Source organism: Aotus nancymaae, unplaced genomic scaffold (assembly GCF_030222135.1).
Source record: "Aotus nancymaae isolate 86718 unplaced genomic scaffold, 86718_ANA_hifiasm-v0.15.2.pri h1tg000053l, whole genome shotgun sequence".
NCBI lineage: Eukaryota > Metazoa > Chordata > Mammalia > Primates > Aotidae > Aotus > Aotus nancymaae.
The window spans coordinates 29,555,357-29,571,348 of record NW_026988467.1 but is presented as its reverse complement, the minus strand read 5'-3'; the positions used below and the strand labels follow the sequence as shown (position 1 = coordinate 29,571,348).

Here is a 15,992-nt window from a genome sequence, read left to right as displayed (position 1 = left end):
AATTGCTTGAGTCTGGGAGGTCAAGGCTGCAGAAAACCATGATCATGCCACTGCACTCCAGCCAAGGTGACAGAGTAAGACCCTATCGCTCTCTCTTTTTTTTTTTTTTTTTGAGTTAGAGTCTCCCTCTATAGCCCAGGCTGGAGTGCAGTGGCATGATCTCGGCTCAATGCAACCTCCTCCTCCTGGGTTCCTGTTCAAGCAATTCTCCTGCTGCAGCCTCCTGAGTAGCTGGGATTACAGGCATGCCACCATGCCCAGCTAACTTTTTTTGTATTTTTTGTAAAGATGGGGTTTCACCATGTTGGCCAGGCTGGTCTTGAACTCCTGACCTCATGATCCACCTGCTTCAGCTTCCCAAAGTGCTGGGATTACAGGCATGAGCCACAGTGCCTGGCCTGAGACCCTGTCTCAAAAAGAAAAGAAAAGAGGCCTCTCAAGAGTGTAGCTGCATGACCTTTGTCCTACAGGCTGGTAAAACCACCCTCAAAGCCAGGTCCCTGGATGGAACTTCCTGGGACGAGACCTTCTGGGGACCCTGGGGTTGGGGAAGGGGCCATTTCAAACTTCCTTTTCAAACAGAGGAAATTCTCAAATGGCAGAATTCCAGGCCCAGGGACAGGCCCTGCTGGGAGGCCCTGGGGAAGGTCTCATATAAAATTAAATTCCTGGGAAAGAGCCAGGAGCCTGGCGTGGGTGGGGACAGTAGTGGGGACAGTAGGAGTTTTCCCAGTGCTCACCTCACACCCACCACCTCCACATGGCTCTTCTTAGCACTTTCAAGCAGGTGTCTGCAGGATTTCAGTGGCACTCCAAACTTCAGGCTCAGGCGGCTCAGGGAATGGGAGTCATCATTAGCAATGCACAGAACCATCCTGATGAGACACGCAGTGCCCCTCTGCTAGACAAACCCTGTTGCCCCACCCCAGCCACATCTCTCAATCAAGGGCTGTGAACTACATGACTCAGAGCCACCCACCCCCACAGGCTCCCTGACCCCTCCCTCTCCCTACACAGCCAATCAACCTGCAACTCCTGTCTATTCCATTCCCTAAATGTCCCAGGACTCATCCCTGCAGCCCCTGCCCTGGTCCAGACCTCACCAACCTTTCCTGGGGCAGCTCCAGTTCCTCCAAATCAGTCTCCACATCAGTCAGAGCTTTCAAACTTGTCAGGTATGAGAGGAATCATTTTTAAACAAAGCCTTAAGGAGAACCCATTAATATCATGATGGAAGCTGCTTTGGATGGACTAGAGTGGCCCATCACCTGGCCCCACCCCTCACCCCAAGGTCCCTTCTGAGAAGTCCAAGTCTGTCCAGTAATCATGTAAAAGGCACAGCCAGAGCAAAGCATCCACCATGACCCCTTCCGAAGTCCATTTGCATTGGGTCCCTGCCCCCAACCAGTATCTCCTTCACCCTCCACACAGAGCATGCTGCATCCACACCAAGTTTCTGCTTACCCTTGAACACCCCATGCTGTTTGCAATCTGAATGCATTTCTTTATGCAGTTCACTCTTTTTGCCCTCTCCAAATTCTTTTCATTCCTCAAGGCCCGCTTCAAATGCCACTTCCTTCATGAAGCTTTCCTGACCACCCCCTCAGCTCTCTCAAGCCTGTGACTTTGGTCTCCATAATACCATGGGTCTCACTCTGCCTGGGGCTTTAACTAGTTATTTCTGCTTTGGTTCTAGCTAGATCCTAGCATCCTGGGTCCAGTCCAGGAGTACCTGGCCCAACCTCCTGTGTGACTGTGGCTGGGTCCAGGACAAGGTGACCTGCCCCAGCTCCACTCCCTCACCCGACCCTGGCCCTCGCTCCACAGCCCAGCCTCCCCATGAGTGGCTCTCAGCTTACTTGGCACTGGGGTGGCTCTTTACCACCTTTGCCAGCTCCATCTCATTGTCAAAGCTCAGCAGCTGGATCCCATGCTTGGCAGCATACTTGATCTGTGCAATTTGCTTACAGGGGTTGGCGTAGATGATCTTACTGGCAGGAATTCCAATATGCTGGACCAACTCCATCTCTGCCTGTGGGGACCCAAAGGTAGTGGTAAGGAGGCCCCAGGGCCTGCTGGCCCACGGAGCCCAAGGAAGCACAGATAAGGGCAAAGTCATGGCTATGCATAAGGAGGCCCCTAACAGGTGGGCCTTGCTCTAACACAACAGATACATAGAAATCAGGACTTACATGGTTTCACCATTCTTTGATAAACAGGGCTGCCATGTACAGCCATGCAGGTGGTGCACTGCACAATCCTGGGAGGTGGGGGGTTCCCATTCAGAATGAATACAGAGTAGATTTGTATATTTATTACAACTTTCTGGCAGTAAAGCACCTCATTCTAAGAAAATCAGTATATTTATAATAACAATTAAGTGTCTTAAGGAAAGGGTACGTTTTTCTAATTTACATAAAGGCATTATATGGACTCATGGTACCCCTGACCACAGGCTTCTGACACATTTTCCTGGAAAATTTAAATGTTTAAATATTACTTGGAAAACAGTATGAAGGTTCCTCAAAAAACTAAAAATAGGACAGGGCACAGTGGCTCATGCCTGTAATCCCAACACTTTGGGAGGCCGAGGCAGGCAGATCACTTGAGACCAGGAGTTTGAGTCCAGCCAGGGCAACATACCAAAACCCTGTCTCTACTAAAAATACAAAAATTAGCCAGGCACGGTGTTGTGTGCCTGTAGTTCCAGCTACTCAGGAGGCTGAGGCAGGAGAATTGCTTGAACCCAGGAGGTGGAGGCTGGAGTGAGCCGAGATCATGCCACTGCACTCCAGCCTGAGCGACAGAGCCAGACTCCATCTCAAAAAATAGAACTACAAACTATCATATGATCCAGCAATCCAATACTGGGTATACATCCAAAGGAAAGGAAATCCCTGTGTAGAGGAGACAGCTGCACTCACATGTTCACTGCAGCATTATCCACAATCACCAAGGTATGCAAGCAACCTAAGTGTCCATCGGCAGATGAACAGATAAAGATAACATGGGCCACATACACAATGGAATACTGTGTGAGCCACATACACAGCGGAATATTATTTAGCCTCAAAAAAGCAGGAAATCCTGTCATTCACAACAACAAGGATGAACCTGAAGGACGTCATGTTAAATGAAATAAGCCAGGCACAAAAAGACAAACATGCGTGGTCTCACTTAGCAAATGTGGAATCGAAGAAGGTCAAACCCAGGGCCAGACATGGTGGCTCACGCCTGTAATCCCAGCACTTTGGGGGGCCAAGGTGGGTGGATTACGAGGTCATGAGATCGAGACCATCCTGGCCAACATGGTGAAACCCCACCTCTACTAAAACTACAAAAATTAGCTGGGCGTGGTGGCATGTGCCTGTAGCTCCAGCTACTCGGCAGGCTGAGGAGAATCACTTGAACCCGGGAGGCAGAGGTTGCGGTGAGCCAAGATCACGCCACTGCATGCCAGCCTGGTGACAGAGCGAGACTCTGTCTCAAAAACAAAAAAAGAAAGTCAAACTCAGAGAAGCAGCATAGAATGGAGGTTGCCAAGGACTGGGGTCGGTGAGGGGGCAATGGGAAGAAGTTGGTCAAAGGATACAAAGTTTTAGTCAGGAGAATTAAGATCAAGAAATCTAATGTACATCATGATAACTATAGTTAATAACAATATATGGTATATTCGGAAATTGCTAAGAGAATAGACCTTAGGTGTTCTCATCACACACACAAAAAAAGGTAAGTATGTGAGTTAATGCCTAATTAGCTTGTTAACCATTCCACAACATACACATATATCAAAACATCATGTTGTACGCCATAAATATATACAACTTTTTTTTTTGAGACAGAGTCCCTCTGTCACCCAGGCTGGAGTGCCGTGGCATGATCTTGGCTCAATGCAACCTCTGTCTCCTGGGTTCAAGCAATTCTCCTACCTCGGCCTCCCAAGTGGCTGGGATTACAGGTACCCGCCACCATGCCCAGCCAATTTTTGCATTTTTAGTAGAGATGGGGTTTCGCCACATTGGCCAGGCTGATCTCGAACTCCTGACCTCAGTTAATCCCCCCACCTTGGCCTCCCTAAGTGCTGGGATTACAGGCATGAGCCACCACGCCCAGACTCTATATGGAATTTTTATTTGTCAACTTAATAAATAATAAGAATATTGCTGGTATATTAGAAAGCGATCACCCAACTCCAAAGGCCTACCCTGTGTGTGGCCCTATGCTGGGTGTGCAGGATGTGCCGGCTCAGCCCTGCTCCTCTTGGGGCCTCCTCCTCATCCCCTTTACAGAACATGGGGTACCTGATTGCTGCATTAATAATACGAACAAATGATGATGATGATCATGATCATGATGACAGCAACTGTGTTCATTCAGCACCTGACACAAGCAGGCCCTGAATTATATGTTTTACATCAGGTGTTAGCAAACTTTTTCTATAAAGAACCAGAGAAAATATTTTAGGCTTTGTGAGCCACACAGTCTCTGTCGCAATTTCTCTCTCTCTCTCTCTCTCTTTTTTTTTTTTTTTTTTGAGATGGAGTTTTGCTCTTGTTGCCCAGGCTGGAGTGCAATGGCACAATCTTGGCTTACTGCAACCTCTGCCTCCTGGGTTCAAGCAATTCTCCTGCCTCAGCCTCTCAAGTAGCTGGGATTATAGGCACGTGCCACCATGCCCAGCTAATTTTTGCAATTTTAGTAGAGACAGGGTTTCACCATATTGGTCAGGCTGGTCTCAAACTCCTGACCTCAGGTGATCCACGTGCCTCAGCCTCCCAAAGTGCTGGGGTAATAGGTGTGAGCCACCGCACCCAACTCTGTCGCAACTTCTCAACTGCCTTTGTAGCACCAGAACAGCCACAGCCAACACTGAATGAATGTGACTGTGAGCCAATAAAACTTCATAAAATCAGCTGGTGGGCTGGATTTGGCCCTCCATCCGTAGTTTGCCAACCCCTACTTTGGATTCACCCTTTTATTCAGTCCTTGCAAATAACCCATTCAGATGGGTATTAGCTCCAGTCTACATAAAAGGAAACCGATGCTCAGAAGGGCTACGCAGCAAGTAGGTGGCAGAAGAAACTTTGGAACTGAAGTCTGACTCTCCCCGAATAAACGAGAAGCCAGTTTTGAAACGTGGTGAGAGATATAAGAGCCATTTTTAGCCATCCTGACTTTGTAATGAGTCTAATTTTAATTTAGCAACTTTTCAGCAGTGGGTATTTATAAGCATTATTTCATATCATCCCAATGACTATGCTATGAAATATTGACTGGCTACATTTTATGAAGGACAAAATTGAGTTCAGCGAGGTCCACCTGTCTGTGGTGACACAGCCAACCAGCAGCAGAGTGGGACACAAAGGTGAAGCTCCAGAGCTGGGCTTGCTGCTACCACAGCTGGCTTCCCAGGGGCAGATGTGGCCCATCCTGAATCAGAGTGGATGTAGACCTGTGTTTTTGTTCCCTGCCTCAGCACATGAAGTGAGAGGAGGAATCAGTGTTAGCATTTTGGGGACCTATGATTGAGCTTCAATTATAAATTTTTTTTATTTTAAATATATATATATACACAATTTTTTCTAAATGGAGATGGGTCTCACTATGTTGCCCAGGCTGGTTTCGAACTCCTGGGCTCAAGCAGTCCTCCTGCCTTGGCCTCCCAAAATGCTGGGATTACAGGTGTGAGCCATGGCACTCAGCCTAATTATACATATTTAAATAAGTGTTGTCATTCACTGAAGGCATATCCTATGCCAGTCATTGCATGAAGTATTTTATATATATTCTCATTTAACCTTACTAAGAATCTTATAAGGTAGGGAACAGAGGTTCAGAGAGGCTACGTGATTTGTCCAAAGTCACACAGCTTCTAAGTGGCACAGATGGGATTCTAACCATCAGACCTTAGCACGCCAACTCAACCTCACTGCTGTAACAGAGAATGCAACCTTAATGCCGCACTGACAGGTATCTTTTGAGCGTCTACTGAATGGTCAGGCTCCATGATAGGTGTTAACAAAACAAGTGGTAAAAAAAGCACATCGGGTCTCTGAGACCATGGAGCTTTCAGGTTGATGGGGAAGACAGGCAGGCAGTCCCAGATGAGCACTGAATAACGATGGAATTACAAGCAGTTAAGAGCTGGGAAGAAAAAGTACAGCTCCCAGAGACCTGGGTGTGAAGGGCGAAGGACAGCCTCAGGGTCAGATATTTAAACTGAGCCCTGCAGGAGGCCTCAGATAGGCCAAGAGCGAAGGAAAGAATCTAAGACTGTTCCCAGTAGAGGAAGTAGCCTGTGCAGAGGTTCTGAGGCAAGCAGTACTGAGCACTTCAGCCTGATCAAGGAACAGAGAATGCTGGAGTGGCTGGAGCAAAGTAAGTTAGTGCAGTGGGGACGATGAGGTCAGAGGGAGGTGGGCAGAGCTGCCAAGGAAACCTGTTTTACCCTGCATGTGATGGGAAAGAGCCTGAAGGGTTAGGAAGGGAAAGACATGGTCAGATTTGCATTTTAAATATAAGGTCTACATGCCTATCACTCTGGCTACCTGAGGAACGGCCCAAGGGGATTCTGGGGGAATAGATTGTGCTAGTCAGTGGCTGTAGTGGCTATAGACTGTGATAGTCAGTGGGGGAGATGACAGAGCCAGCTCCAGAAAAGCAGGGAGATGTGTTCTGGAGGCGGGGCTGGCAAGCTGGGTGATAGATTGCACGTGGGGATGAGTGGGAGGACATCAGAGGGAACTCCCACACCCAGCAGACTGAGGGAGCCCTTCATAAGGGCGAAGGGGGACATCAGGAGTCCCTTTGAACATGCTGGGTTCCAGGCATCTCCTTGTATCAAGTCAACTGGATACATAGGTCTGAGCTGGAGATTAAAATGTGGGAAGAGGTGGCATATTGATGGTATTTAAATCCAGGGAAGAGATGAAATTCCCTGAGAAGGAGGAGGATTTACAAGACAGGGAGGCCTGAGAATTCAGAAGAATGCTACCATTTAGAGAGTGGCAGAAGACTGGAAGAGATGGCTCCCAGGACCTGCAGAGGTAAGGATGGAGAACGTTTCCAGGGGATGGAGAACAATACACACATTAGAATGTTATTCCTATAAATGCAAATCTTAGTCTAATAGCTTGTGTCTGGATGAGAAGGAACTGTCTCAGCTGTCTGTCAGAAGTTCCTGATGAGGTGGGGTCAAGCAGTGTGCTTTCATCTTACACATTTCTGAAGCCTTTGAAAGTAGGACCATATGTTACTGTTGAGTCTTTTTTTTTTTTTTTTAAGAATGCGTTGCTGTGTTGAATGCTGTTGAGAGGTCCAAAAGGACTAAGGAGTGTCCCCCAAGACCAGGTCTAAATGCATCAACATGGACAGCTCTTCAAAAGCCACTGAGGCTGGGCCAGAGGTAGTGGCTCATGCCTGTAATCACAGCACTTTGGGAGGCCGAGGCAGATGAATCACAATGTCAGGAGTTCAAGACCAGCCTGGTCAACATGATGAAACCCCTTTCTACTAAAAATACAAAAATAGGCTGGGCATGGTGGTATGTGCCTGTAATCCCAGCTACTTAGGCGGCTGAGGTGGGAGAATCACTTGAACCCGGGAGGTGGAGGTTGCAGTGAGCCGAGATTGTGCCACTGCACTTCAGGCTGGGCAACAGAGCGAGACTCCATCTTAAAAAAAAAAAAACCCCACTGAGTTTAAAGAGATTGTAGAATAGTACACACCACATGCCACAAGAACACCTTTTATATATTGTTACAAAATCACAAAATATTTGATATGTATTTTGTAGATCATTTACATATTTTTAAAATACTATATATCCACCAAAACCATCCTAGTGATTATCTGTGAAGACATAAAGCTGATGGCCTACTTTCTTTTTGGGTCAATGAATCAACCTGTTATTTGATATGAATTATTAGTTCACAGTTCATGTTTAAAGTGCTCACTGGATCCTGCAGATCACTGCAGACGTTAGGAAGAGAAAATCCTTTGGCGTACTGACAGTGGAGGCTGGGAAGCAATGGCTTAAGGAAGGAGTGATGAGGAAAAGAAAAAATGGGGGTGGACAGACGAGTGCAGACAACTGTTGAGTTTGGTCACAAAAAGGGAGCAAGGGATTGGGCTGGAGGAGGATGTGGTGTCCAGCAAAGTCTTTTTAAGATGGGAGGATACTGAGGGAGACAGGAAGAGAGGGCAAGGACAGGGGCAGGAGAGATGACACAATGGTCCTTGGGCAGGTTGCTGTGTGGACCAGAGTCCCTGAGCAAGCCATGGCCCTGGCACCTGTCCAAAGGATGTTTGTCTGCACATCCAGCCTTAGTTCACCCCAAGCCCTCGGTCAGTGTCCACTAGGGCACAACGCTGTTAAGCAAGGCCACCCGCTATGGCCGACCAGAAGAGGGCAGCCTTGCTCTTCCAAGAAAAGCTGTAAGTCCCAGGAGCTACCTCCAGAAGCGTACCAAAGGGTCTGCATGATCCCATCGCAGGGAGGGGGCTTAGGCCTCCCCTAGCCCCTGCAGTTGGCTGTGGGCATCCATCACTGGCTGAATCCCAGCTCCGCTATCCTCTCCCCAAGGACCTTGGAAAAGATAGAGTCTGAGGCGACTCAGCAGGACTCAAGCTCCATCCCTCCTTTCCTTATACGTTAAATATGTCCTCAGCAGGGTATAGTCAGAATCTCCATTAAAAAAAATAATTACCTCACGAGGCTGTTGCGAGAATAAAATGAGATCATGTACAGAAAACACTTGGCAAAGTGCCTGGCATAACAGACACACTCAGCAAAGGGCAGATGCTTCTCCAGTTCCCGCTGTCATCAAGGTCTCTCTAAGCCTTAACACCCCACAACTCTGCCCTTTCTGCCAGAGAACCAAGTGCCTCCCCCAGGGGTTTCTGAAGCAGAAAACTTTAGGCAGTGGGGTTTGGTCCTGTTCTTCACCTAGAACTCGGGGACTGAGAGGATCCTGTTCCTTCTCACCCCACGTGGAGGCCGGGGACACTGCAGGAAGAAGCGGGAAGTGCTTCTGCTACCCACAGACAGCCAACCCCACAGCGTCCTCAACTGTAGAACAGCCGTCTCTTCCCCTGTGTACCTCACAGGGCTTCATGTGCATGAAACGAGGTGTGCAAAGCACGAACTAACCCAAAGACAAGGGGAAGCACCTCGTCTACCACGAAAGGCATTAACATTCAGTCCCTGCTACAGGTTAACGTGCTCATTCTGACCATCCCAGCTGGGTGCACACTTCTCCCCAACCTGGAGTTGCTCTTACACTGTCATCCTGCCCAGGACTCCAAGAGTCCTTTCTAGAACTCTCCTCACAACATCCAGGCATATGACACAACCATTATTAACCACCAAGAAAATGGTGCTAACGACAACATCACAAACCAGTGCCCACCAGACTTGCTCCCACCTCAGGGCCTTTGCACTTGCTGTTCCTGCTGCCTGAAATGCCCTTCCCCTGGTTATCCACCTGGCTTGATCCCTTGGCTCTTTCGGGTCTGTATTCAAGTCTCAGTGAAGTGTTCCCTGGCCAAACCATCTAAAAGTGCAATCCTCTCTCCAGCATTCCTTATTTCCCTTTCCTGCTTTTTCTCCACAGCACTTTCCATCTAAAATACTAAATATTTTCATTATTTCATCTGTTTATTTTTTTGTTAACAAGCTCCATGAGGGAAGGGCTTTGGTTGTTTCATTTTGTTCACTGCCAAGTACCCACCTAGAATAGCACTTGGCCTCAGAGGAGATACCCAATTAATATTTGCTGAATCAATAAACGAGATAGTTTCAAAGCTCTACTTAGTTGAAATTTTATAGCTTAAAGGCTTTTATCGGGCCATGCATGGTGGCTCACACCTGTAATCCCAGCACTTTGGGAGGCCGAGGCGGGTAGATCATGAGGTCAAGAGATTGAGACCATCCTGGTCAACATGGTGAAACCCCGTCTCTACTAAAAATACAAAAAAATTAGCTAGGCATGGTGGCGCGTGCCTGTAATCCCAGCTACTCAGGAGGCTGAGGCAGGAGAATTGCTTGAACCCAGGAGGCGGAGGTTGCGGTGAGCCGAGATCACACCATTACACTCCAGCCTGGGTAACAAGAGCGAAACTCCGTCTCAAAAAAAAAAAAAGACTTATCTAGCAAGGACAGAGTGGAAATAGATAAACTAAGCATTCAACTCAAAGACAGTTCTGCCCAGCACAGTCACTAACTACCACATTGTAGGAGTTCAATGGATACTGAATGACAGTACATAAGCAAAGTTCATCTAAAATGGCCATGAGCAGTGCCTCACGCCTATAATCCCAGCACTTTGGGAAGCTGAGGTGGGCAGATCACTTGAGGTCAGGAGTTCGAGACCAGCCTGGCCAACATGGTGAAACCCCGTCTCTACTAAAAACACACACAAAATCCTCCTCAGCTGGATTACCTGTAATCCCAGCTGCTTGGGAAGCTGAGGGCAGGACAATTGCTTGAACCCAGGAGGCAGAGGTTGCAGTGAGCCAAGATCACGCCACTATACTCCAGCCTGGGCAACAAGGCAAGACTCCGCCTCAAAAGAAAGAAATCTAAAGAGAGCAGGAGGGAATGAAGACAACAGCAGAAATCAAATTACAAAGACAGAATTGGTGGCAACAACAAAACTACAAGGACTGGTTAAGAAAATAAACCGTCACACATTGTTATTACAAAAGGAAAAAGAAAAGAAACCAACAGTATGGAGATGTTTTTGTTTTGTTTTAATTAGAAGAACACCATGTGTAGCTTTGTGCCAAACAAATTTGCAAATCTCCATTAAAAAGATAAGTCTTCTACCAGGACACAGAAGATTCTAATTTGGAACTTCAAGGCTGACAAATTCCGTGCTCCTTTCTCCCTCCCTTATTCCTTGACACCCCTCCTGAGTGGGTAGTCTTCCCAGAGGGCAAGGGCCAACTGCAGGTACTGCCTGCTCCCCGGAGCCCACCTGCACTAGCCTGGTCATGTGTGTGTTCAGTGGGCGTGGAGGGTCAGTGCACCGTGGGAGTGGGGCTCACCTTGTTGGCACAGCTGAAACCCAGCCCTAGCTGGGCCAGGACCTTCAGCACACCTGGGCTGCTGTTGCACTTGACAGCGTAAAAAGGCCGGACTCGTGGCAGGCACTTCAGAAAGCAGAAGTGCTTCCTCACGATGGCACCCAGGTCAGCCACGAAGAAGGCAGTGGCCTTGTCCTGAACAACAAGAAGTGGATGAATGTGAGACCCCATCCAGCTCCTACCCCTGCATGCCATCCATGATCCTTCCAAGTACCTGTCCCAGGTTCAGTACTGGCCACAGAGCTACCCTGCTGTAAAGTTTTCTGGGCCTCCCCAAGCCTACAGGACAGAAGGCAAACTCCTCAGCCTGGCATTCAAGGCTCTGTGATCTAGCCCCAGCCCCTCCCCTCAATGCAGCTAAAACTTCAGCTCTAGGCTGGATCATTTTTTCACCTTTGAACCTTTGTCCCCACCATGCCCTCTGCAGAATACCCATCCCCCTCCTGTGTCTGGCAAAATCCTTAAAGTTTCAGCTCAAATGCCACCTTCTCCAAACCAACAAGGCAACTCTGCTTTTAAATGCTTCCACGGCATTTTGGATGTGCTTCCAAGGTATCAGAACTGTATATGCATCCGTCCATTCTAGAAAAGGGTAAACTCCCTAAAGGCAGAAGTTATGACCTACAGCTCACTGCCTTCCAAACACAGGTGCTCGATGAAGCCTTAAGCTAGTCCCACTGACACTGCAACCTATGCCTATGGACAAGTGTTCATTGCAGCAGTGCTAAAGGCCGAACACATATGAGGCCGTGGGTGAGACCACATTACTTAAATGTGGAAGGGATCCTTCCAAAGTCCCTTCCCTGGGACTCAGTTTCCCTTTCATGCAACACTTTTTTACTGATGTCCACTTGGTGCCAAACATTGTGCTAAGGGACAGAGATGACCAAACAGTACTGTTGCTCTGAAGGAGCTTGGGTCTGGAAGAAAAGGAAGCCCTTAAGTACTTACAAGTCCGTTCAGTAGATGCTAGATGGAAGTTTCTACAAGGTGCAGTGCGGGGATATGGAGAAAGAAAATACAAAATCTACCTGGGGTGAGCAGGAAAAGGAAGCACTGATGAGAAGCAAGGAATAACTAGAAAGGGGTAAAGACGGGAGAGGCTGGGAGAAGGATGCTGCAGGTAGAAGAAACAGCCTGGGCAAAGGCATGGTAATAGGGTGCATGGCATCATTGGGAAATGTGAATAGAGTCATTCTGCTCTGATGGAGCATAATATATACTTTGGGGAAAGCTGGGAATGGGGCTATGGAGGCAGGGAAATTCTGACTTGATCCTGTAGGCAGTGGGGAATTGCCAAAGAATTCTGATTTTGAACAGAACTATGATACATTTGGAGGGGGTGGCATGAGACAGGGAGGAGATTGGGGGGCCTTTGGAGAGATGAAGACTGAATTAGTAAGTGAGGTTCCACATAACCACACTGGAGGGTTATTTAAGGAGGCAGAATTCACAGAGCTTGGTAATGCCTAGATGTGGGCAGTGAGGGAGAGAGGGCAGCTGGAGAAGAATCCCCTGCTTCTGACCTTGGAGGCTGGGTAGAAAGGCAACATAGGAGGGGCAGTTTTGGGGGCAAGGACCAGGAATTGGGGATAAATTGAGATGTTCTCTTGCAAATAGCAAGGATTGGGTACCAAATAAGTAAAAGGATAAGATAAGAGCCCTAGGGACCCTTCCAAAGGAGGCAGCTGATCTGTATAGGGAACCGGGGACCCACCCCCGTTCCCAGTCCCTCACCGTGGTGGCCTGTGAGGCCCCCAGAGTGAGTTCCTCCAGCAGGTCTTGGGTACTGAAGCCCTCCTCCACCATCACAAAGTCCGATTCACTCAGGTAGCCAGCCATGCCTTGGCAGGAGGAGCTGACGGGTTGGATGGAGCCGCTGCTGCAGCCGCCGCCTTAAAAAGTATGCAACACACTGCGGGAGGGGGGAGATGGAGGGAACCGCTGGGGGGGCCGGCTCCGCTGCCCCCCCCCCGCCAGGCCAGGGATCCCAACCCCGTCACAACCCGCACCCAGCACAAGCCTGGGGTTCACTAGGCAAGGGTGGAGAAAGTCAAGAATCCTGGATTTCAGACCGAGACAAGGCACCGTATGCCCAAACGTCACTGCCTCTCTGAGTCAGTTGCCCCATCTGTAAAATGGATGAATTGTTTTGAAGAGCCTTTCCAGTTCTGAAATTCTGGATTTCAGGAAAGAGTGAAAGAGTGAGAGGGGGAACAGGAAATCTGAGAAGCTTGGGTGGGAAAGTTTCCAGGGCACCCCAGTCCTGACCACGTCCACCTAGAAGGTAGCCGGTGGCCATCCCAGGGAGTCTCAACCTGAGAACAAGAGCTTAAGTTCGAATCCACTCTCTACTGCTAGACCTTGGGTACGCTCTGATCCTTCTCGGAGCCTCAGTTTCCCCACTTGTAAATGGGGGCTGGACTAATCCTGACATGCCAGAATTCTAAGGGTACCTGGAGGCACCACGTGGTGGATGGGGGCCGCAAGCTCCCGGGAGAGAACAGGGGGCCAAGGTTCTTTCTGTCCGAGTGACTCCTCCCAAGTGTAGGGACGAGGTCCACCCCATCCCCCAGGGCCCCTTACCAAGCTCCGTCCTCCTTCGCGGGGGCCAGAGCCAGGCGCGCTGCTAGGGGGGGTCGCCGGTGACCTCGAAACTTGTGCAACACTCCGAGGAGGAGTGGCAGTTGCGGAGCCGAGGCCCCTGCTGAGAGGAGGCAGAAGGGGCCAGGGGGCAGGTTAGCACCAGAGCGGAGGGCGTCCGCTCCCCGAGGCTCCCCAGGCCACTCCCCGCACTCGCCTTAAAACGCATTTACACGGCTTCGGCCCATAGGTCTCCCCAGCGAGTGAATCGGATCCTCCGCGCCTCCGCTCTCTCGCTCCCCCGGGCTCGGGCCCCGCGGCCTGCGCCCCGCCCGCCCAGCAGACACCGACCCCACGCCCCGCCTTCCACCCGCCGCTCACTTATATAGCCCCGCCCAGGCCCCGCCCACGTGGTCCAGGCCCCGCCGTAGCCCTGGCAACCAGGTGCCGCCATCCCATTGGTCGATTCCGACATAAAGCACTCAGCTCTGCCCAGCCGTGCTGCAGTCTTCCCCCACCGGAGGCCTAGCGGTGGCTACCCCACGCTGAGAAATCGAATTACAGGGCTGCCGCCACCACACAGGTGGGACACTTAGACCCTGCGTCTTAGGTCTTAGAAAGTGGACGGGAAGCCTTTTCTGCCACTGCCTCAACTTACTTCGTGGTACCACTCTTCTCTCCTGCAGGAACTGCTCACTCATCTCTCGAAACCCAGTTCAAATGTTATGTCCTTGTATTACTTTTGTAATGAAATTCTTTTAATTTAATTGCCTCTTCCAGGCATCTCCGACTCCAACACAAAACGCAGCTAAAATGTCTTCAGACAGCGTTTTTGTGACTTTCCCAGTTCAGGGCAATCCCTCCCTTTATCCCATCCTCTGAACCCAGCAAACCCAGGGAAATGTGTCTCCTTCTCCAAGAAGCTTTCTCTGACTTCCTCAACTCAAAGCATTTCTTCCATACCAACAAGCTGCTGCTCACCCATCAAAGTCCAGTATAATGTCACCTCCTCCGTTGAACCTTCAATGACTTGCCTGGCCCCAAGGAACACAGCACTTATGTCTGTCTGGACTCCTCACTTATTTGGTTCTTGTTACCCATAGCGTGAGATTCCTGTTATTTTACACTTCTTCTTTGGTTACACTTTGCAGCTAGTTTGTGATTTCCCAAGGGTAGGGACTGAATACCCTGTTCAAGTGCCTGGTGCCTGGCACAGACAAGAGTGTGCAAGAAAATTCAGTGTAATCCCAGCACTTTGGGAGGCAGAGATGGGCAGATTACCTGAGGTCAGGAGTTCGAGACCAGCCTGGCCAACATGGCAAAACCCCACCTCCACAAAAATACAAAAATTAGCCAGATGTGGTGGCACACACCTGTAATCCCAGCTACTTGGGAGGCTGAGGTAGGAGAATCACTTTAACCCGGGAGATGGAGGTTGCAATGAGCCGAGATCACACCACTGCACTACAGCCTGGGCAACAGAGGGAGACTCTGTCTTTTTTTATTCAATAGCTATGTTACTCAAAAGCTGATTCAAAGTTCATCTGGAAAAGAACAGTCAAGAAATTGCTGGAAAAAAAGAAAGAGGACTTCCTCTATCATATCAAAATTTTTAAATAAAGCTATAGTCTTAAACTGTGGTGCTGGAGCAGGAAGAGACAGTGATAGAACAGAACAGTCTAGAACAGTTCCATACACATTGGAGACTGGTACACAATGAAGGCAGCATTTCAAATCAATGAAGCCAGAGGGCTTTTGGTCTACCATATGTCTTCATGTCCCCTGCTAAGCTGCAGGCTTTTCTTTTTTTCTTTTGAGACAGGGTCTGGCTCTGTCACCCAGGCTGGAGTGCAGTGGCATGACCTTGACTGTAACTTCTGCCTCCCAGGCTCAAGTGATCCTCCAACTTCAGCCTCCCAAGTAGCTGAGACTACAGGTACATGCCACCATGCCTTGCTAATTTTTGTATTTTTTGTAGAGACAGAGTTTCTGTTGCCCAGGCTGGTCTCAAACTCCTGAACTCTAATGATTTGCCCGCCTCAGCCTCCCAAAGTGCTGGGATTACAGGCGTGAGCCACCACACCCAGCAGGCTGTAGACTTTTTTTTAAATCAGAGATACTTCTTGTCTTGCCTTAGTATCTCCCTAGGACACTCTGTACAACCTAGTTAAAACATGCTCAGTACACAGATGGTGCAGGGCAGGGACCAGAGGCAAGGAGAACCATTTTCTGCTCCCTACCCTACTGGGACATATAATTGCTGGGTGTCCTTGACTGCGTCACCCCAACTGGATCTGGGTCACTTCTGTCTTGCTTGATTT

At 49.1% G+C, this 15,992-nt stretch overlaps 1 protein-coding gene across 10 annotated transcripts in view; it reads right to left on the bottom strand.

Moving 5' to 3' along the window:
* Positions 1-13,965, bottom strand: part of AZIN2 (antizyme inhibitor 2) — a 79,446-nt gene extending 65,481 nt beyond the window's left edge. For 4 of the 10 annotated variants that reach the window (XM_064363655.1, XM_064363659.1, XM_012440437.2 and 1 more), the window contains exons 1-7: positions 13,889-13,965; positions 13,675-13,795; positions 12,826-13,003; positions 11,050-11,223; positions 1,860-2,032; positions 1,108-1,167; positions 741-875 (exon numbers count right to left, since the gene is read on the bottom strand). In XM_064363655.1, coding sequence (XP_064219725.1) covers positions 741-875; positions 1,108-1,167; positions 1,860-2,032; positions 11,050-11,223; positions 12,826-12,930 — 647 coding nt within the window. In that variant the 5' untranslated portion in view covers positions 12,931-13,003; positions 13,675-13,795; positions 13,889-13,965. The remainder of the gene's footprint in view (positions 1-740; positions 876-1,107; positions 1,168-1,859; positions 2,033-11,049; positions 11,224-12,825; positions 13,004-13,674; positions 13,796-13,888) is intronic. The other 6 variants (XM_064363657.1, XM_012440447.2, XM_064363656.1 and 3 more) reach the window with 5 other exon arrangements.
* Between the last annotated feature and the right edge of the window lie 2,027 nt (positions 13,966-15,992).